At 43.4% G+C, this 22,087-nt stretch overlaps 1 protein-coding gene and 1 long non-coding RNA gene across 2 annotated transcripts; both read right to left on the bottom strand.

Annotated features, from left to right (window-relative positions):
• Nucleotides 1-920: 920 nt before the first annotated feature.
• MYLIP (myosin regulatory light chain interacting protein) lies at nt 921-21,364 on the bottom strand. Its single transcript, XM_059688688.1, has 7 exons — nt 21,049-21,364; nt 19,707-19,897; nt 7,782-7,967; nt 5,984-6,181; nt 5,102-5,266; nt 3,810-4,230; nt 921-2,482 (listed from the first exon to the last, which is right to left on the bottom strand). Exons 1-7 carry the CDS (start codon nt 21,133-21,135, stop codon nt 2,393-2,395), a joined length of 1,338 nt encoding a protein of 445 aa, XP_059544671.1. The 5' UTR covers nt 21,136-21,364; the 3' UTR covers nt 921-2,392.
• On the bottom strand, nt 18,492-19,700 carry LOC132230745 (uncharacterized). Its single transcript, XR_009451927.1, has 2 exons — nt 19,428-19,700; nt 18,492-19,393 (listed from the first exon to the last, which is right to left on the bottom strand). It is a non-coding gene; the product is annotated as an uncharacterized LOC132230745 (long non-coding RNA).
• Nucleotides 21,365-22,087: the final 723 nt, after the last annotated feature.

The raw sequence follows: 22,087 nt of genomic DNA, 5'->3' as shown, positions 1-22,087 counted from the left end.
AAGCACCCTTATCCTTGGTCTGTAAGCAGAATTAATCTGTGCTTCCATAGCACTTTCCTTATAGTTCTTTTATACCATCTTGTAATATGATGGTTTTCATGTTAGCCACTGAGCTTAAAGAGTCCAGGGTATAGTAGGGTTAATAATATCTTAGCCATCAACTTGGCTAGCATTTTGAAACTTACACTCTAGGTCTCCCCAGTGGTAATATTCCATAACTTTTGAATACTACTTATGTATATATGCATTGTGTGTCATTCATGTCTTGACCATTGTTCAATTTCTAGTGCTCAATAATAACTTACTTATTAGGGCCCCAATCAATGCGTTGAATGAACAAATGAGTTAATTCCTAGAAATTGATGAAAGACTGACTTAGGTATAGGAAGAATAGAGAACAAATCCCTTTCAATTTTTTGAAAATTCTGTCCTGGAAAAAACTGTATGTGTATTGAACCGACCTCCTGTAGCAATTGAAATTACCTCCTTCAAGTGCTACAGATGATTATCAGTTACATCTGTTATATGCAGTGTTCTCTACTCCACAAAGCATTTCCTGAGCAACACAAATTAACACACGCTGGCATGTGTAGAGCAGTTAGGTCCTAGCAGCAGGCCAGTCGTCCTGTAAAATACAGACCTAGTAGCCTGTGTAGAACAGGTTCTGTAGTAGCCTGAGACCATTACTGCTAGGAACTGGACAAGTACTTAGGTACCTGTCCTGACTAGGCAACTAACCAGCAGCAGCATCCTATAATCAGAAAACACAGAAGAGTGAATAACTGAATGTTCTCTTCGATTAGGGCCAATACTGAAAGAAACTGCCCATACAGGGCCAAATTAGATACCAACTATGATATTATCAATGCTCTTTTAAGTAAATTAAACTGGCTTAAATAACTGATGATACAAACACCGAATTTGCTTTAAAGTCTTTATTATCCTGAATATAAAAGACAGAAGTCCTCTTAGGATATAACAGAGTTCTTTATGTGGAAACATTAATTTTTTTTTTTTACAAGTGAAAAAATAAATACCTTTTGGAATAAAGGCTTATATGCTAATATGTGCCATAAAAAAGTAGAGTTTTAATATCTGACAAAAATGTCTGTGCAAAGAAACAAATGCATAAACACATTACTGCTACATTAAGGCAATATGAAAAGTATACTCAGAAATCTCAGTAAAGTGACAGTGTAGCTTTCTAGCTTTAACTCAGCTAGTATTGCACCCAATACGGTCATCTAGGTTTCCCGACGTCCTAGAGAACCTACAAGCTGACCAACGTCCAAAATGCCCAGGTGGGAGTGGAAAACATGACTAAGAATATAGAAACAGGACACCCGAAACCCCTCTAAGGCCCACAGAGGGGACAGCCACAAGTTAATGCTTAAGCACTCACAAAAGAAAAAAAAGCGTACAATATCTAGATACTATTATAAGGCTGTGAAAGGCTTGATGGCTCAAGCAAAAGTGACCCCTGGGTAAAGCTGGGGTACAGTGCTTGGGAGAACGGAAGAACACCCTTGTCTGTACTCTGCGAAGCTTCCTCTCAGTGAGCAACACTCCCTTTTCCCAGGAACACGTTCCCTTTCCGATCTTAAAATAAAACATTCCCCCAACTCAAGAGGCCCAAGGAGTGCTGATTCCTCCACTGAAATCTTTTTGCCAAATTGGTAGCATTTTATATTTGGAAGCTTGGGGGTCAGGAGGGGTGGAGAAGGGACAGGAAGCCACCCACATCGAGTTATCTGTTTTCTACTGGCCAGACTGGTTTAAATCTGACAACTTGGTTGTCAACTTTTTAATAGTCAGATGATTGATTTTCAAATGTCTGCCTTCTAATCATTCTTGAACAAGTTACAAAAACAGAAATGACATTAAAACGATGACTATGTCTTTAAGAAAAAATTTCCTATTAAAAATGTTCAGAGCTCTGTGACCATACCAAAAAAACAAAACAAAAATGCCCCCCCAAAGTAACCAGGTAAATTCTTAAAACCAATTCTTACCAAATTGGCTGCAGGTAGGAAACGTACCTTGGGATACACTAAGAGACTTACAACATCACTTCCTAAAAGGTACCCACTTTTTGGCTATGTTGCCACCTAATGACATCAGAGGTTTCACTTATTCCTTTACTTGATCATAAAAAGAATGGAAGTCCGAGGAATGTGTCCATGTTCGCACTCTCCCTGGTCCCCACCACTGGAGCTGCCGGTGGCATGTTTTGGTGGTGAGGAGTGTTGTATTCTTTCTATTCTTCCTTTTTTAAAACGTTGCATGGCAGATGGGTGTTGGAGTATTTTATTTTCTCCACAATCTATCATCCTCCTAGTTCATAACAGCACAGCTCATGGGAACATGGCCTGTGTGAGAAGCGCACAGCAGATCAGATGACGGTGAGGTTGAGGAGACTGGTGTGGGTTGGAAGATAGACGTGCTGAACATGTTCTACCCGCGACCTGCAGACCGGACACGACTACAAAAGAGAAGCCAACAGTACCTGTTAGGATACCTCCGACCTGTGTCTTCAGTGTTCACCTGCGGCACCCATTACGTTCTCTTTCCTAAATAAGCTGCGGTCACAATTGTTTCTAGCGTTCAACTGGCAGAGATCTTAGTTTTCCAACCAGTTTGAAAGTTTATACTTTACAGGGGATTAAAACAAATATTATGAAAAAGGATAAACTGAAGGAAATGGATGAGGTTTTTCGTCAAACTCTAAGCAAGGCACAATGAGTCAAGTAATTTCCAAAGGCTTCTTGCTGTCCCCACGTGGGCAGGTTGCCCTCCCCCCACCTCCCCAGCAGTGATGCAGGAGTTTCTTCCAGAGACTGTGTGCTGGCTCGGCTGGCTGACGCAGGCCAGAGTCACTGGCTTGATGCCACCTGGCCAGCGAGTGTGGCTCTGCTCCCAGTCCCAGGCTTCTCAGTAAGCACGGCCCCTCCTAGGCCAGGAAGGGAGCCTTAGGCACATGGGCAGAAAAAGACAAATCCAGGACCACTCCCGGGGAAATAATTTGTCACAGTAGCACTATCTACTCAAGGACACAGGCATTCTGTTAGCTCAGGTAGCACTCAAAACAGCTCTGAAACGAGCACTTTCTGAAGGACTAGCTGTTATTTAGGACTAGTTTTACAGAAAACCATAGTGAAATTTAGCAACCAGTTCTGAGAAATGAAAAAAATTAAAAGAAATTATCCTAAGAGGAAATGTAAGGTACAAGAAAGGAAAAAAAAATACTATATATGAGTTGCTTTTATTTTTTGTATTAATACTAAAATTAGTTTGACTTGCTAAGTAAGAGCCACTCCAAGGGGTCCCTAGAGGCAAATGCAGCAATAAGAATAAATCAGTTATAAATAATCACAGAGTAAACTACCCATGGATAATTGAGAATTGACTATTCCTCAAATATTTTAAGTAAAGACCATCCTCTCAAGTGTCAGCAAATGGGAGGCAGCGTGATACAGAAGGGGAAGCCCTGGACCAGCCCTCAAGAGGTCAGATTCCAGCCCTCAGCTCAGCACCAACTAGATGCAGCACCTTGGGAATCTGAGCTTTGCTTCCTGCACTTAAAGAGTCTAGGGCTTAGAGTAATTACACGGTTGAAAATAGTACCCTAATCCAAAATGTTTCAAAAGGGCAATGCCTTTCAAGTCCCCGAACACAAAGCCCCTTCCAGGTGCAGGTGGACATTTCCGTTTTGTGTATCACCCAGCCAGCACCTGGCAGGTAGCAGTGGCTCACTATGAACTGGAGGGATGAGTGAGGCTGTGGGGAGAGCAGGCCGACGGACCCCTCACCTGGAGCTGAGCTGCGCAGCCCTCACAGCACACAGTGTGGCCGCAGGGGCAGAAAGCGGAGTTGATCTCCTCCTCACAGCACAGCATGCACAGCATGGCCTCCTTCAGCTTGCGCAGCTTCTCCTGCAGCATCCGGGTCTGCTGGCAGCTGAGGCCCTCGCAGCTGCTGCAGTTCATGCTGCTCTCCGAGGCCTTCAGGGGCGAGCTGGGAGGGCTGTGCTCACTTCTGGGGACCAGGTCCACCACGCCAGCATTGTACAGAGCCCTCCTGGCATGGTCATACACCTCCTTCGATGTTCTTTTAATGTCGAAGACATACTTCTTGCCGAGGTTAATGTTCTCATTCAGAAACAGAGATGCCAAGTGGCCCTTCAAGTCTCGACTGTATTGCATCATGACGGCACTGGTCACTGTGTCACACCTGCGGGAAGATTGAACAGCCACTTTAGCGCAGACAAGCCTGCCATTCCTGAGACTCGGGCCATCAGACATTGCTGTGACACAGAATATCCGTGTCAGCAGACATTCAATATTCCTGCTTGCATGCTTTAAAGTATATACTTCCAGCTTCATGAGTGTTAAGGATAAAGCAGCCATAAACATCAGGGACAGCGAATGTCCCCTCCACCCCCAAGGACATGAGCGATAGACAAAGCAGCTTGTGGCAAGGAAAAGGACATTTTTCTTTGAAGTATTGGTTTCATGTTAAAAATTCCTACAAATTTTCCATCCTGTTCCACAATTTACATGTCTATTTTAGCATAAAAAAAGTTCAGGGTGCTTGCCAATTAAATTTCTTAGCTCTAATTTTCCAAATATTTGTGTGAAACTCTACTTTAAATCACCCTCTGAAATGAGGGTATCAAAATTGCTATTAAAAATCCTTATAATGTAGTGAGGATTCAGGAGCACAGCTCTGCCAGAAAGGAGAGGACTTAGGTCATCCTGCTGGGAAAGGGCAAAAGGCAGCACCTCGAGGGTGGGGTGGGGGTGGGTAGGGAGGGGGTGGAGGGAGGAAAGTGCTGTAAGGAGGTACTGGGAGGAGGCAGGAAGAGGTGAGCTGGGGAAGGGAGTCTGTAGTGATACACATGCCCTTTCTGTGCGAAAAGCTGGACGACGTTGCTAAGGTCTCCTCTGCTACAGGAGAAGTGAAGTGTTCTAAAGCAGCTGATTTCTGAAATTTGGTACACAGTTACTGACACAACACCACCAGAAACTGAGGGAGCCTCACTGCCACCTGCAAACCTCAGAGCTGAGGATGGGCGTGAGCTGAGGTTAACTCCGGCACGTGCCTGTAGAAAGCATGCGTCTCCGTGATTGCTCGGTAGAGCCCGCTGGCAGCCCTGGTGCTGATCATCTTAAACAGGAGCACGATGCTGTTCCCAGACTCCTTGGTGACCGTCAAGTACACGTTCTTTCCTGACTGGGTGGCCATCTGCACCACAGGGTACGCTATCCTGGGAGACAGGAAGAGAAGAGTGAGCAAGCCCAGTAGGAGAGATCTGTCATCGCGTGTACCTTCACAGGATTCTCTGTGCTCATGCCCCAGTGACAGAATCAGGTGCTCATTCAAGTACCCGGTTCCTAGTTAGGAAGGCAACTGTGGGTCAGTGGAGAGAAGTGGTGGAGCAAATTTTTTTTTTTGGTGTTGTTTTTTTTCGGGTGGGGAGATGTGTGCGTGTGTGTATAGATCAGTGGTTCTCAACCTTGGCTGCACATTAGAATCACCTGGGAATCTTTTAAAAATCCAGATTTCTGGGCCCCATCCTCGGGAAATTCTGTTTCTTTGTTACTAATGTTGTGGCCCCACCCCATAAAAAAGAAACAGAATTTCGGAGGATGAGGCCCAGAAATCAGGATTTTAAAAAGATTCTCAGGTGATTCTAATGTGCAGCCAAGGTTGAGAACCACTGGTATAGATGAAAATGAGATTTTTATAGCAGTGAGCGACTTATTTGAAAAAAATATTCAGCCTGTCACATCAATACACTTGAGTTAGTATTTTAAAAATTAGTTATCAAAGCCTGAATAAAATGAATGCTTGTAGCAAAATGAAACACTTCTGTTCCTAAAGGATAACTGTACAGTAAATCCCACTCCATTTTCTATTTTCATGGTCAGAGCTACGAATGTATACACATATGTAGGTCTAAAGAATTCAAGACTTGGATTACCTATTAATTGGGGTAAAGTCATCTTTACAAATTGAGATTCCTTCAGGTCCAACCCCAATGAGGAGCTTCTGCCCTTCGCTGTCCCTCACAGAGTGCCATTCGATGCCGTAGTTTTCCATCGCCGACACGATCTGCAAGACCTGGTATTCAGCCGAGGCCTGGCTGGTCCCCTCCAGCTCCTTATGCTTTGCAACAATGCTGCAGGCCACCAAAAAGGCAGAGAGGTACATAGAGAGATTAACTTATGCAGCCTTTAGAGAAAAGTCTATCATTTTCATTAGTGAATTCTACTGACACTGTCATTTGTGAATCACAGTAACTTAAAGCTATATATTACTGCTGTTCCTTTTATTTAGCCAACTTACTGTACAATACTTTCAAGACACTAGTCAAGATCTTGGCTATTAAATATTCAGTAGAAAGACTACTTGGGATGCTGAATAGGGTGAATTGGAAGAATTATGAAAATCTCCAAAAATACATGTAAGCAATTTCTATGTAAGAACTTCTTATGCATTTGTCTACATTTACTTCGTAAATTTCATTAAAAAATAGCATTATAAGGGATGGATTAGATGTTTACAACTGAAAAAAGACAGGATTTATTTGATCTATTGTGGTGGACAGCCTCTAATCTAGTCTTTAAAGATCCCCACCTATGGGTGCTCTCTCCCTTGGAAATGTCATCCGCCTTAGCGTGGGCTAAATTGATGACTTGCCTCTAATGAACAGAATATGGCAGTGATGTGATGCCACTCACTTCTGAAATCCTATATAATAAACCCTAATATGCAAATCGACCAAAGGGTGGAATGACCAGTCGCTATGACACACACTGACCACCAGGGGGAAGACGCTCAACACAGGATCTGCCCCCTGGTGGTCAGTGCACTCCCACAGGGGGAGCGCCACTCAGCCAGAAGCAGGCTCACAGCTGGCGAGCGCAGTGGCGGGAGCCTCTCCCACTCTGAGGCAGCACTAAGGACCCCTTGGGGGATGTCTGCCTGGCAGACATCCCCTGAGGGGTCCCGGACTGTGGGGGAACGACCCCCCCACTCCCTAACCCCCCCCTCCGTGCACAAATGTCGTGCACTGGGCCTCTAGTTACGTCTTAAGAAGACTGTGACTTCCATCTTGGTGTTCTCTCTTGCTCTAGCTTGGGTTGCTTGTCCTGCGTGAAGCCAGCTACCACATAATGAAGAGGCTCCGTGAAGAGACCCATGTGGCAAGGAACAAGGCCTGCTGACAAGCCACCTGAGTCAGCCTGAAAGCGGATCCCTCCCTCCTCCACCAACAGCGTTAACAGCAGCCTCATGAGGGATCCTGAGCCTGAGAACCCAGCCATCCAGGACCAGATTCCTGACCCACAGAACTGGGCGATGGTTGTTGTTTTAAGCTACTAAGTTTTGGGGTAACTTGTTACTGAGGAATCACTAAGACACCTGTGTTAGGTCTCCTAGTTTAATCCTCACTGGGATGAAGAGGATTCCAGCATATAGGACAGGCTTTTGATTTTAGAAAACTTGCAATCTTAAAAGGTCAGAGATTTTTTAAAACTCCTGTTATATAGCATTTTATATAAGGGCATTTATTTGTGTGAATTATGTGCTGTGTTTATAGGTTTCTCAAACAAAAGGCTAAGAATCTTTTGAAAATAACTGGTTAAATTGGACAGCTGTCTAGTCTTTAACCTCACAAATGATCTATACACACCATAGGTTCCTTTTCTTCTGAAAATGCGTATACATTTGCTAGGTCCAAGGGCATAAACACCAGCCTTAACTGCACGTAGGCTCACCTGTTCAAGGCTGCACTGGAGAGCTCCTTGGCACACAGCTCCTCGTAGCTGTACTTGGCGGTGTTCTGGTTGTAGTCTCCAAACTTGGTCTGGGCCAGGAGGGCACTGAGCTCCACGGCCTGCTCTGGGGAGCACTGGAGATGGCCGGCCAGGAGGGCCTCCTTGATGTGTAAGAAAAAGATATGCCTACAAAGCAATGCAAGAATGAGGTTATGCTGGGAACTTCATATCAAACTCAACCTGCTTAGCATTTTCACAACCCCTTTTAAGTATGGAAAACATCAATTTAAAAAGCCACCCTTAAAATGCTTACATTGAAAAACTTTTTTCATCATGAGTATCCAGGTAAAATAAGTCTAAAGACTATTACACCTCAAGTTTCTGCATTATAATTTTTAAAAAGAAATTACTGTAATAAGAAAAAACTTTATCTTGATATGGAATCGGTATCTTAAGATCCTCACCTTTATTGAAATGACCCCCACATCTCTACTTTTAGCCTAAACTTCTCTCCTAGGAATCAGATTGAAATGTCCAGGTGCCTGTAGATTTCTCCACTGGGATGCTTCCCAGTCTCCCAGTTTTAGCTCATTCAAACCAAACTCACCGTCTTCCCTCCCAAGTCTGCTTTTTCTCCCAGTGGAAGCCACAGTCTGATTTGCTATTTTTCCCAATAAACTTACTTTTGACTATTAATCTTATTTCCACCTACTTGCTATTTCTGAAAACTCTTTAAATCCAGCTCTATTCCTCTCACTTTTACCTCCCCTGCCCTACTTGCACTTTTACACTTTCAGAGACTTTACACGACCTCTAAGCCAGTGGTTCTCAACCTTCTGGCCCTTTAAATACAGTCCCTCATATTGTGGCCCAACCATAAAATTATTTTCGTTGCTGCTTCATAACTGTAATGTTGCTACTGTTATGAATCGTAATGTAAATATCTGATATGCAGGATGGTCTTAGGTGACCCCTGTGAAAGGGTCGTTCGACTGGGAACTGCTGCTCTAAGCGGATCTCACTTCTAGACTCTGAGCTGATCCACTTTCCAAGCTGCTTGCTCTGGTATGTACTTGCCATTTCTCTGCTCAGAATTCTGCCAGGGGTCCCACTGTTTCCGAAAGAGTACCCTGTCAGCATGGACCCAGGCTTCTCTACCTCCTGCCCCACCTTCCTACCCATTTCTCCTGTCATTCCCTCCAGCCACTCTGCCCAGGGAAAGAGACATTTCCTCTCCCTGGGAAACCCAACATGTTCCTGCCCCTATGGCTGGTCTTGCTGCTCCCTCTGTCTTGTAGGCCATTCTTTCTTTCCCCTTATTTAGCTACCCTTTCATCTTTATCACTCGCAAACTATTTTTTCCTCTATTATGGTATTTGACATATTCTAACTTCTTAAGTGCCTCTAATCTCAGAGAGTTCCATAAGTGCAAGTAAAACTGCATATAGGAGAAACCAAGATGGTGGCATAGGTAAACACCTGAAATTGCTGCCTCGCACAACCACTTCAAAACTACTACTAAAAGACAAAACGGACATAATCCAGAACCACAGGAAGGCTGGCTGAGTGGAAATTCTACAACTAGAAGGAAAGAGAAAAACACACTGAGACTCAGAGGAGGTATGGAAGTAAAGTGCAGAGGTACGGAGGCGCACGTGGAAAGGGCTGGCAACTGAGGATACGGTTGTCTTTTTCAATCTGGAGGGAGACACAAGCTCCCCACTGCTCTGAACTCCAGTTCCGGGCGAGTCTCTGGGGACCCAGACTTATACAGGGGGGAAACTGGACTGTCTGGCATTGGGTGGCGGCTTTCTCTCAGAGGTGCTTGCAGCGATTACCGTGGGACACTGAGACCTGGGGCCTCTTAGGGCAGGGCTGAGGATCAGCCATAGCTGTTTGCTCTGCCCTGTTGATTCCCTGAGAATCTGCCCCACCCAAGCTGTGTGCAGAGGCTTTTGCATATGAATGGCCTGGCCCTTTGCAATCTAAAATTACCTAACAAACTGCAGCTGGGTCAGAAACCCAGAACATCCAAAAGAAGGCCCAAGGCCCCACAGCAGCTTGAATTGCTTCACAGCTGGGCCTCATCTGGGAACCTCCAAACCCCAAACAAAGAAGAGGAATCTGCAGATCTCTCCCTAGCTCCTGCTGGGTAGCCTCAGGCAGAGGCTAAATTAGCACCTCTTTAGAGATCCAATAGCCAGTGTACCCAGTGGTCAGAGTGGGACCATCCAGATTACAACTCCTTAGACCCATAAGGGACACACTCAGGGGGCAGACTCAGTGAGCACCAATGTCCCACTGAAGCAAGTCTTGCCCCATATGGGTGTCTTCAGCACAGAAGTTCTCCCACTGTAGACACACAGCCAACTGACCTGGAGGTCAATTCCTCCCAGTGATACCTACAAAAATCAAGGCTTAACTACAACAAGACTGTGCACAAAGCCCACAAAGGAGTGCACCAAGAGGGAGTGCACAATTGGGGAGGCTGAGCCACTGGGCCCTATAGGACACCTAGCACAGAAAGCCACTCTATGAACACAGGGAAGCAGCCAAAATGCGGAGACAAGGAAACAGGTCACAAACGAAAGAAATGAAGGAAAGAAAACTACTGGATATAGAGTTCAAAACCACGGTTATAAGGTTACTCAAGAGGGGGCAACATGAGCTATGTGAGAAAAGGAAGAAGAAAGTGCGACTAGAAATATAAGGAGGAGCTCTTCTGAGAGTCTTGTCAGGTTGACAAGAGCCATTAATCTCCCTTTAAGAACGGTTTAAACTTAATGTTCCATGCCTTCTATAATGACAAAGAAATGTTTAAAATGATCAGACTCTGCCAAATACTACAGTCTTTTTCCTTTATTCAAAGTCCCTATGAAGAAATCACAGTAAGAATGCGTAATAGCAACGAAAGAAGATAAGTGTGGTTTTTATTAACCCAAACATCTGCTAGTCTTTAAAGTATTTCTGACATACTGCTAAACTGAGGGGGGTTCCCTACTGGGGCAAAGAAATAACCACAAAAATAACTTGCTTTAAAACAGCTCTCTGAGCACTGAGGCCTCACATTCCCATAAACGTCAGTGTCACAACACGACGTCAGCCCTCTGAAGGCCTTTTAGACGATGTTCAGTAAACTTCACCTTGGCTCATGTACCTCTGTTTCTGTACTCAGGGAGCATGTTAGTAGGAAGCGAGATCTGAATATATGCTTATATTAAAGAAGGAATGATGTGCTGAAAGGTTGTGAGGGTATCACCACAAGCTAACTCTTTCAACTTAATTACCGCCTATGTGAAAGTGTCTTTTAAGGTATTTACCAAGTATCAAGTCAGAGACTCATTTCTGCTTTATTAAAAAGTATAGCTTGAAAGAGTTTCAAAATCAGTCCAATTTCTTTTTCCAAACTATGCATGCCTACTTCTGAAGAGACAGATGCCAAGACCAAAGGCGAAGCAGCAGGCACACAATATTAACAGGTGGGCAGCAGCCCGCGAGTAATGCTGGTCCTTTCCTGGCGTGTGGGTCAGAATTAAAAAGGGGGGCAGGACAAGTGGCCTTTTCTACATACTCCACATTCTAGGCTGGACTGCAGTCATTACCCTGTAGGCAGAACTCTCCTTACTGTTGACATAACTTTCTGACAGGGCCCTGCCTGCATTTTTTCAGTTTCATGGCTACAAAGCAACCTTTCATTTCAAGTCAACAAATATTTGCTGTGCATTCCCTCTGTGCCAAGCCCTACGCTGGGGTTACAGGGTGAACAAGTCTGATTGTTCCTCTTTAGATGAAACCTACAGCCTTTTAGTGTGAAGGAACACATTCTGGCTTTTGGTGACCACCTTATGCTGTCCAGGAGAACTGCACAATGGAGCAGTGACAGCAAAGGTCACCAGCTGTGACGAGCCATCAGCAGACTATTTAATGTGCTCTTTCCAAGAGGGAGGATGGCAGAGCATGGAGACACGTTGCCAATAACGAGCCCAGTGATGGCTCAATAGTTAGGGCCGGTTCTCCTATTATTTTATCTCGAACCATCGGGACTGTAACTGTCTGGCTCATGGATTTCCCACCTCTGTTTTTCTGTATTGTGTGAAAGGTTATCAATAATATCAATAACAAGCAGATGTGGTCAAAGAAGCCATGCCTGCAGTGAATTATTTTTACTTTTTTACCTAAAGATCAAAAGTGGTTAACATATCTAATTTAATTTAGGCTACATCCTAGAATCACAAACAGAATGAAAGCTTGGAAAAAACTCTTGTTTGTCTTAGCAAAGGTCTATGAATATGTCCCATAGACATAAACTCAAAGTGTATTTTCTAAACATTCCCTGGTTACATCTTAAATTACATGATTCTTCAAGTTTTACCCAGTTACTAAGAAAATGGATATTTTCAATATATGGATCACATTTGAGGGGCCAAAATGAAACATCCTGGAAAACTCATATCTCTGCATCATGGGTACAAATGAATTCCTACTTACTGTAGCATTATGGAAGATTTAAAAATGAAGTGAATATAAGGATATACCAAATTTTAATTAAATAAAAGAATCACATATTCTTGATATATATTTTTGTTTCAAAGTACTTCAAATTTCCTCTGTTCTAAAAATTAATTGATTTCGGTAGCTTTAAGGAATTAAGGCATTTATCTTTTATGAATTGTAACCAGAGAATCTTCCTCTAAACACTGGCTTGACTTATAAGGAAATCACCTACCTAAAAATCAAAGTAGAACTTTCTGCAAACCTGTCGGGAGTCGTCTATCTGTTCATCACGGATGGCTACTCTCAATTACTGCCCTCCAGGCATCTTTCCAGTTACATCATTTTAAAGAGCTTTTTGTGACACAAATATAACATAACTATATCTCTGCAATATTAAACTCAAAATTTAAGTAACTAACCTAAAACATCCTTCAAATGGCTAACTAGCTATTTTTAAAAATCCTCTAGTGCCAATAATTTGCCTCCAAAGACCTGACTGACCCTGGCCATCTGTTACAATGGTTGGTTTGTCCCTCACCTAGTTTGACCCCCACTGAGATCACCAGTATGCCTGCCTCAGTCCAATGAGTCACTTAACCACCATCAGTTTATTTTAAACCAAACACTGCCAACTTATACTTTAAAACCATCAAATCAAAACAGAACTGCTGTAAGAGTTTTTTGTTTTGTATCTTAAATTCTAGGGAAACAAAAATCATTTCAAGAAGGATCATAGGCCTAAACATAATAACCATAATGCTTTAAAAATTAAACAGCAGAGAGTATCTTCATGACATGGGGTAGGCAAAGGTTTCTCATGACCATCAGCAAAAATTAAAAAAGAAAAAAATGGATAAATTAGACTTTACCAAAATGAAAACCCTACTCATCAAAAGGCATCAATAAAAGAAAATACAGTATTTACAAAACACATATCTGACAAGCATCTGGTATATGTAAAGAATTTGCAAAGCTCAAAAATAAAGGTGCCCAGCCAGCATGGCTCAGTGGTTGAGTGTCCACCTATGAACCAGGAGGTCAAAGTTAAGATTCCTGGTCAGGGCACATACCTGGGTTGTGGGCTCGATCCCCAGTCTGGGGTGTGCAGGAGGCAGCCAATAAATTATTCTGTCTCATCACTGATGTTTCTATCTCTCCCTTCCTCTCTGAAATCAATAAAAATATATTTACAAAAATAATAAATAAGGCAACAACTCAAAACTGGGTAAATGATTTCAATAGATAATTCACAAAAGAAGATGTACAAAAGGCCAATAAGCACACGAAAAAGTGTTTACTACCGAGAGAAACATACAAATTGACACTGAAGGCTGGGAGGGATATGGAGGCACTGGACTCTCATACATTCTCAATGGAAGCACAGAATGGTACACACAGCGTTTTGGGAAGAGGTCTGGCAGTCACTTATACAACTAAGCGTCTGCCTCCTCTATGATACAGCTATTTCAATCTTAGGTATTTAGTCCAATGAAAACACATGTCTACCCAAAAGACTTGTACTTGGATGTTTATAGCAGCTTTATTCATTAGAGCCAGAAAACAAGTCTTCATCAAGAAGAGCATAAACAAACAACAGTACATTCATATCATGGAATACTATCCAGAAATAAACAGGAACAAACCACTATACACACACACACACACACACAATGTGATAGATCACATAAATTTATGATGTAACAAAAAGGCAGACACAACAGCGTGCACACTGCATGATTCCACACATGAAGCAGAACAGGCATAATGAATCTATGCTAGAAAAACATACCACCTTGGTTGTACAGCCGGGTGGGTGGGGGAGGGCAAAGAGGGTGGGAACTGACTGCAGAAGGGCATGAGGAAACTTTCTGGAGTGATGGGAATATTCTAAATCTTGATAAGGGTTTGGATTAAACAGGCACATACATTTGTCAAACACCCATTAAATGATGTAATTAGAATTTATACATTTCATCATATGTAAATTTTATATCAAAAGAAAAAAAAATAATTGTAGGCAAATATTGAGGTCTGGTTAATGGTACGCATACTGAAATATTTAGGGGGAAGTGTACTTATACCCAATTTATTTTGAAAAGCACCAGAAAGAGTGATAGAAGGTAGAGGGATCAATAAATGGATAAAAATGCAGTAAGGCAAGTAAAGTAAACTAAAAATCTTCAACTTATCTGTATGCTTTAAAATTTTCATAAGAAATGAAATGAGGAAAAAATACTAGCGAAAAGTCTAGATTCAGAATTCAAATGAATAACTAGCTATACCTAAAATTAACCATCAAACCTACACTTCATGGAAGGCTTGCAATTGAGAAACCTGTCACAGCCAAATAATTACAAAGTCAGGTCTCCATTCAGGCTTAAGGAAATCCTTCTCAAAACCCAAAATGCAAAATGGGAATCACTAATAAATTTGCTCCTCCTTGAGATCCAAGAAGTTAAAAGACATGGAGGTGGAGGGGTGGTGCTGGTGGTGGAAGACATTCCCAACTTCAAAAGTGATTACAACCCACACCAGAAGAATACTATTACGTAGAAGCATAAAATCTGCATTTCTAAGAACAGGATTACTCACCATGTTGTTTGTCCTTGACAAAAAACAACCCAGGCACTCCAGTAGTTAACAGTGTTAACTACAATCTCTGTAACAATCTAGATTAGTGGGGAGTGCTGGCAGGTCCTGGCTGCAGTAGGATACAACTAAAGATAAATACACCTGGTGCCCCTGGAGCTATGCACCTCTGTGCACCCTGAGTCTGACACTAAGTGTCATCTAAACCTTCAAGTTTTATTTACAAATTATATGGTCAAGATTAAAAGTTCAGTTGGATTTCATAAACACTGATTCCTCAATGATTTTGGAGATTTCATATAAATATATAAGTATCAGGAATTCATAAAGAGACTGACTGAAGGTGCCCAGATGGGAGCTCTGTGGCTAAAATAAACATATAATAACACGGACTTCCTGTATTCTGAGCAAAAAGGAAAACAGAGAAGTTAGAATTCAAATTCATACTTTCTTTGGCAATATCACACAAGTCTGTTTTTACTATTTGTACTTTCCTGGAGCCTATTTTATATTTGGGCATAAAAAAAAATACCACCCAAAGAAAACAATAAACAAATGGCCTCTAGGGTGAGGTGAAGGGGGTGAACGAAGCAAAAGAATGCTAAACACAGCAAATTCTTAACAGAGAATAATCACTACAAACATGTTTTAATGGTGAGATTTCTTTTAGTCTCAAACTTTTCAGTTTATAGAAGCAAACTGGCAAAACATTTTAATTTCTATAAGAAAATATTTATCATCACTATAAGCTAACCTGATTTTTATTTATTTCCAAGTTCTGAATTCATTGATCCAACAAATATTTAGGCACCTGCTAGACCAGGGGTGGGCAAACTTTTTGACTCGAGGGCCACAGCGGGTTCTTAAACTGGACCGGAGGGCCGGAACAAAAGCATGGATGGAGTGTTTGTGTGAACTAATATAAATTCAAAGTAAACATCATTACATAAAAGGGTACGGTCTTTTTTTTTTTTTTTTTTTTTTAGTTTTATTCATTTCAAACGGGCTGGATCCAGATCGCGGGCCGTAGTTTGCCCACGGCTGTGCTAGACTCTGGGGATACAATGAGGATCAGCTCCCTGTTTCATGAAATTTAGGTTATTAGAATGGCTGACAATAAACAAATTGTCACATCAGTAAATGCAGCATTATACATTCATTTAATGCTATAAAGGAAAGTTACACAATGTCTTGGGAGAGTTCAGTTTTCTGAATGGGCCTGGAGATGGTTTTCCTGAGGAGTGGTGACTGAGCTGCTGTCTGAAGGCAGATGGATTTAACCAGGGGGAAGTCACTCATCACTTGCCCTAATCTCTGGTTTGACAATGTTGACAAAATCTGGTCTAAATTGCTATGAATACTCAAGGGCCTTTGAAAGGCAAGAATTTCAAAGATTATTATTTCAGACCTACTTCCAGAATACATTAGTTTCACTTTTAGTTTGAATCCATAGCATGGCAAACATCTGCTGAAAATACCTGCTGTCTCCATCTGAAATGTGCCAGCTGAGTCTAAACAAGACTCTCTGGTTATTTTCCAGATTCAAGAGCAAACATATTAATCTGTGTAAAGAACCAAATCTAAAATTAGGCCAAATCAGAGACCAATGAACTCTATGTATCAAGCGCAGCAGACACTTGATAGGTTTTTTTCTGTTTTCAGAGAAATGTACTGGGGAAAATTATATAGAGAGGAAGCAGAAGCAAAAACAAAACAAAACAAAAACCAACCAACCAACAAATCCATTGCTAGGTTTTAGAGACAACCTAGTCCCAGGCTTTCAACTGAGATAAAGAGCTGTCTCAGTTTTAGAAGTCTGCACACACTGGTAGTTGGTGGCAGAGCTGGACCTAGAATGCAGGGCTTCTGCCTGGACCCCAATACCCTCCTATTACAAACAGGCTTTCCTGGCTGTCAAGCTCACAGCAGCCTCCCTAATCCAATGCAAATATATTAACTGGCCCCCAGTCAGGCCAGCTCTATTATGAGCAGACTACTTTAATTGTCCACTGAGGACAACTCAGCCAGGATATTTCAGTACCACTTAATAAACAGGCCAGACACTTTCAGTACACTAAGTGTACCCTGATGACTTGACTTGGAGACAGTACACAATCACCTCTCATAACTGGACTGGTAAAACTGAGTTTACTCACTACATAAACACATCTATTTCATTTTTTGTGTCATTTTATATGAATATTTTATAATGAATAATTAAACAATGAAAAGTTTATCAACCAGCTTTATCTTGCTAACATAACATCAGGAGAAATAAGTATTTTTGTTCTCCAGTATGATGCACATAAAAATAATGCTAATTGTAACTAAACTGGACCCAGTACAACTTCTGGTCCTAATTAAAAGGTACAAATGCTAACTACAAATCACTTTAGTTATTAAGGCAGAATGCTATATAAACTATATGTGGCATTTTCTTAATATTCTGTGTTTCAGACAACCCCACAAAAAACAACTAAAATGCACCAACCTTCTTTTTAAAGATTTAAAAAGGAGCCTAAAACCTGGGAATGCGCCCTGACCGGGAATCCAACCATAACCTCCTGGTTCATAGGTGAAGGTTCAATCACACTGGCCAGACTAAAGATTTTTAAAAATTGACTTTTAGAGAGAGAGGAAAGAAGAAGGAAACAGGGAAACATTGATGTAAGAGTGAAACATTGATCGGGCTTTGAGCCCACAAGCTGGGTATGTATCCCAACCTAGAACTGAACTGGCAACCCTTCAGTGCACAGGACGATGCCCAACCAACTGAGTCAGAGCCACCAACAGTTTAAAAGTAAGTCAAAAGCCTAGATCACACTAATCTATATATAAAAGCCTAATATGAAAATTGTCCCCTCAGGAGTTTGACTGGGAGTTCGATCACTCGCTATGACCTGCGCTGACCTCCAGGGGGAAGCACGGAATGAAGGAAGGCCCCGGCTGCCAGTTGGCAGCTGGGGAAGGAAGGCCCCGATGGGCCCTGATGGCTGGCAAGGCTTAGAGACCCTACTCTTGCATAAATTTTGTGCACCGGGCCTCTAGTTTTTCAGTAAGATTCCAAACGGATCGAAAATCAATTAAAATGACATAGTCTAACTAGGTAGGTACATTCTTTGGATATTAGGCATGAATCTCAAGAATCAAAGTCAATTGAATCAATAAAATAGGAAATTTGATTCCAAGTCTAATTCACAAACTGTTTATTTCTTGCATGAATAAAATAATTTGATAGTAGCTATTAATTCAAATATTAGAAAGCACAGGTAAAGATCATTTCATAGTAAAATTTAAAGTCTGTAAGCATTCATTATACAAATGTATAATGTACAACTATAGTCATTGTTTAAATTATCTATTTGTTCCTCCAAGCTCCTGCAGATTTAAAAACTAAATCTGTGTCATCAAAATAGATTTGTATCTGGAGGCCCTGAAATGATTACAAAATCATGATAAAAGTACACAATGAAAATAGCAAAATATTGTGTTTTATATATTTTTTTCTCTTTCTTGATAGTTATCACACTAAAGTGAAATGGAGAAGTTTTCACAACCCAGCTTTAAGTAAACACACACACACACAACCGTTCTGATTCACAGAGCCAGCTAAAACATCCTTAAACATGCAAGCACTTGAATATTTTGCAAGACATTTTTAGGAACACCAAGAATTCCAATATACCAGTAACTTCAGAAACAAAATTAAACATTTATCTCACTCTTTAAAGCTCCATAACAAGGCAAAACAGAGATTTCAAATGCAAATGAATAGTATTTCAAAATATGTTTCTATCAGTCCTTGGGTAAACAAACAAAAATATGACATGTTAAAAACTCTTAAGGTATATTGTTTATTCATCATTACTCAGAGTTTTCTCACTCACATTTTTCATGTGCATGGCAAATTTCCAAGCCAAAGGGTAATGAAAAAACATTAGAACTTAGACCAAAGTTTGCCATATTTAGAATTAGTTGTTTTTCTTTTTCCTTTTTTTGACATGCCACTATAAGATTTAGGTCTCTTGCATATCAGCAATAAATATGAAACACTGGTTCCCAGTTTGGCTCATCCTTCAGAAAAGTATTACAGTCAAGTCCAGAGGAGAAAACATTTTCTGTTTGAGAGGAAACCACATGGTCCAGCTGTCTACCACTACTGGTGGTTTCCTAGAAGTAAACAATCTAAACTCAACGATCACGTGTAACATGTCTGGGTCAAAGTTGGGTTACACTGGCCTTAAAAGAGTTGCCTTACTAAGTTTTCAAAAAACTTTAACAATTCTGCATTAAGTAGGACAGAGCTCTTTACTATAAATTGTAATCTAACACTAGGTTGAAGAAGTTGACCAAGTTTAAGTAACCCAAGAGGACCTGTTTCCTGTTTTCAGTTAGAATGTCTACAATGACCTGTAGTAACCTCTGAGGCAGAGGTTACCTGGGGGTATTAGATGCTACTGTCTGAAAGTCAATTGGGTTCATTCTTTCTCATTCATTCATTCATTCTCTCTCTCTCTCTCTCTCTCTCTCTCTCTCTCTCTCTCTCTCTCTCTCTCTCAGCACTAATCTCGTGTTTGTAAGAATTCATCCCTGTTCTCTGATTGTGTATAAAGGCAAGAAAAACCACAAGAAGAGTTGGAAAATGTACCTCAGGCCAACTACATAGCTCCCTCTTCACCTCAATAAAAGGTCTGTGTCACAGAAAACGTCTAAGTTATCACCCAATTCACCCTCTATCAAACAAATGTGCCTGTGAAGGGAACATCTCGGGGAAGGCACAATGACCCTTTCTAAGAGAACCAAAGGTTTATTTGACATTGGTTTATTTTAGCATCACTTTACCGAGTCTGCTCCTGTAAGATGAGATGAGGCTCCACGAAGAACTTGACTCTCAGTTTAAGCCGGTAAGGGGCTAGCCCATCCATCTGCTGGGAGATCCGGTTTCTCAGATTTAGCCATAAACTTTCACCTTTGCTACCCGTAAACTGCAGTCCAAAATAATCAACTTCTATAATTCCCAACCGCCTGCACACCTAAAACAAAAATGAATGCAGCATGGATGAGCACATGGTCTACGTAGTCAAAGCAAACCTAAGGACTTCGTGTGAGTCTAAGATTCCTGCCCACTTCTTACAGCGTTCAACAGTGTTACAATTGCTGTTGTAAACTGGGAGAACAAAGTTCTTAGGCTCCAGCAGTGCTAAGCCACACTAGGTGAAGCAGAGAGGTTTGTCCTTCCTTTAATAGCTATGATATGGCCAATGGCAGTGAAGAAAAACGAGTCCTCAAAAGTAGCCTTTCAGAAAAGCTGAGAATGACCATTTTCCTTCTTATTCCAATCATCAGAATTCCCTTCACCAGCAGAACAGACACAGCTGATTTGGCAGCTGAGTATCTGGGCAATTTTAACCACCTGGACTCAAAAGAAGAAAAAAAAAAACACGAGGAAACACGCCACAAGTGTCACTAAGCTTTACAAGAGGTTTCCCAAACATCTCAGGTCTGGGAGGTTTCGGGGCACAGCGTTTCACTTGAGATCAAATCTGCTTTCTGCCACACCAGTATCCACTGCTTGGAACCATTCCTCACTCTTAAGGAAGCGCCGCGTGCTTAAAGACAACTGCGGAGTAGACGACCAAAGCCTACGGTCCTCGAATCCCCAGCAAATCCCGAGATGCAGGTGAACGGTCCATTTGAGAAGCAGCAAGACACAAGCGCCCGGCTTGCCTGCCAGGCAATCCGGGACCTGAGACCTCATCTTGGGACGCAGGTATCATTGCCAGGCCCCGCGGGGGACCAAACAGGCGGCATCATGCACACACCTGCGGCAGGTGTGCTGGCCCGCCTTCTTCTGGGAAAGTGCCGAGCTGGGGGGCTGGGGGGGCGGGGGGATGGGGGTGGTGGTTGGCTGGATGGCCGGCCACGGCATGCGTCCTCGGTGCCCCCCACCATGCGCTGCCGACGCGCCGGGATCGAGGCCGTACGCCCCACGCCGCGGGGTGGAGGGGGCAGGAGCCGGGTGCCTGGGGTACTCTGTCCCGCGCCGCGCTCCCCCCACCCCCGCCGCCGCCTCCGCAGCTCCGCCCGGCCCCTGGCAAGCGGTGCGCCCCGGCGCCTGGCGCCGCCACGAGGCCCCTCCGCCTTGGAGGACCAGTGAGGTCCCCTCTTGGCCCTTCATCCTTACCTGGTTAAGGCAGTCCTCGCCGTTGGCTTTCGCTTCCACCTCCACCTCCATCAGCACCGCGTCCGGCCTCGTCACATAGCACAGCATGGCTGGGGCCGCCGCTGCCTCCACAGCCGCCTCCTCTTTGGTGTGCGCCGGGCTGCCGCCTCGCCACCAATCAGACCCAGTTCCGGGCTCGGCGAGGGTGGCCCCCGGGAGGCTGCCGCCCAGCAGACCGCCGCCTGCGCCCCGCGGCCGCCGCGCCCTCCCGCCAGCCGGCTGTCCGGGTCTCCGCGGCGGCGCCGCACTCCAGCAGCCCGACTGCCTGCGCCGCGACAGGGACTCCTCTGATATAGCGGCCCCGCCCCCTCCGGCTGGGGGCCCCGCCAATCACGACGGCTCTGCCCCGCCTCCGCCGCCCCTCCAGCCAATAGCGGCGCCCGCTCAGCCGCGGCCTCACCTCCCAGCGCCGGCTGAGTTCCCGGGCCGCCCTGGGAGCTGGCAGCTTGCGGGCGCCGAGTGCTGCGGGAGGAGGGAGGCTCTCGAGCGCACCCGCCGCCTCTGCCCGCTGGGCGACGCTGCACCGAGCCAGCGACCGCCCCGGGCTCCGAGGCGGGGACGCCTTTCTGTTGGGCTTGAATTTACGGTGATTGCACGCCTCCAAGCTACCGCGGTTCTTCAGAAACCTTGGGTGTCTCCCCAAAAACGCAATTCGAAATGTGAAAAGGAACAACCCCAAGGCCTAAGAAAACTATTTTCCCCTGGGATTTGCCACAGTGTGTTGTTGAAGACGGGATGTTCCTCATTTCAGACTACGTCATTGAAAAAGCAATCTGAGTATAAAAGTTTTTGCAACTGACCAATGAGCCACGGAGATTTGATCCAGAGTTTCTGCACGAATCCTCGCCAGCGTCTTCTCTTTACCTGTTGTGCTGAATCAGAGCACCTTGTAGGGCACTCAGGCCCTCTCTCAGGTTGCCCATTCTAGCTCACGTCTTGTCTCCATTCATTAAACATTCATTAAGCACCTGCTGTGCTGCCTGATCCTTCTCTCCTGCCC

This window comes from Myotis daubentonii, chromosome 3 (genome assembly GCF_963259705.1).
Source record: "Myotis daubentonii chromosome 3, mMyoDau2.1, whole genome shotgun sequence".
Classification (NCBI taxonomy): Eukaryota; Metazoa; Chordata; class Mammalia; order Chiroptera; family Vespertilionidae; genus Myotis; species Myotis daubentonii.
Note: the sequence above shows the minus strand (reverse complement) of the source record. Positions and strands in the feature narration are given on the sequence as shown.

Excerpts from the sequence above, each read along its gene's own strand:
- MYLIP (XM_059688688.1), bottom strand. The coding sequence starts at position 21,135 with ATGCTGTGCTATGTGACGAGGCCGGACGCGGTGCTGATGGAGGTGGAG. Across the intron at positions 6,182-7,781 it reads TCCAGTGCAGCCTTGAACAG|CATTGTTGCAAAGCATAAGG; the intron begins GTGAGCCTACGT and ends GGTGGCCTGCAG. Across the intron at positions 5,267-5,983 it reads GACTTTACCCCAATTAATAG|GATAGCGTACCCTGTGGTGC; the intron begins GTAATCCAAGTC and ends CCTGTCTCCCAG.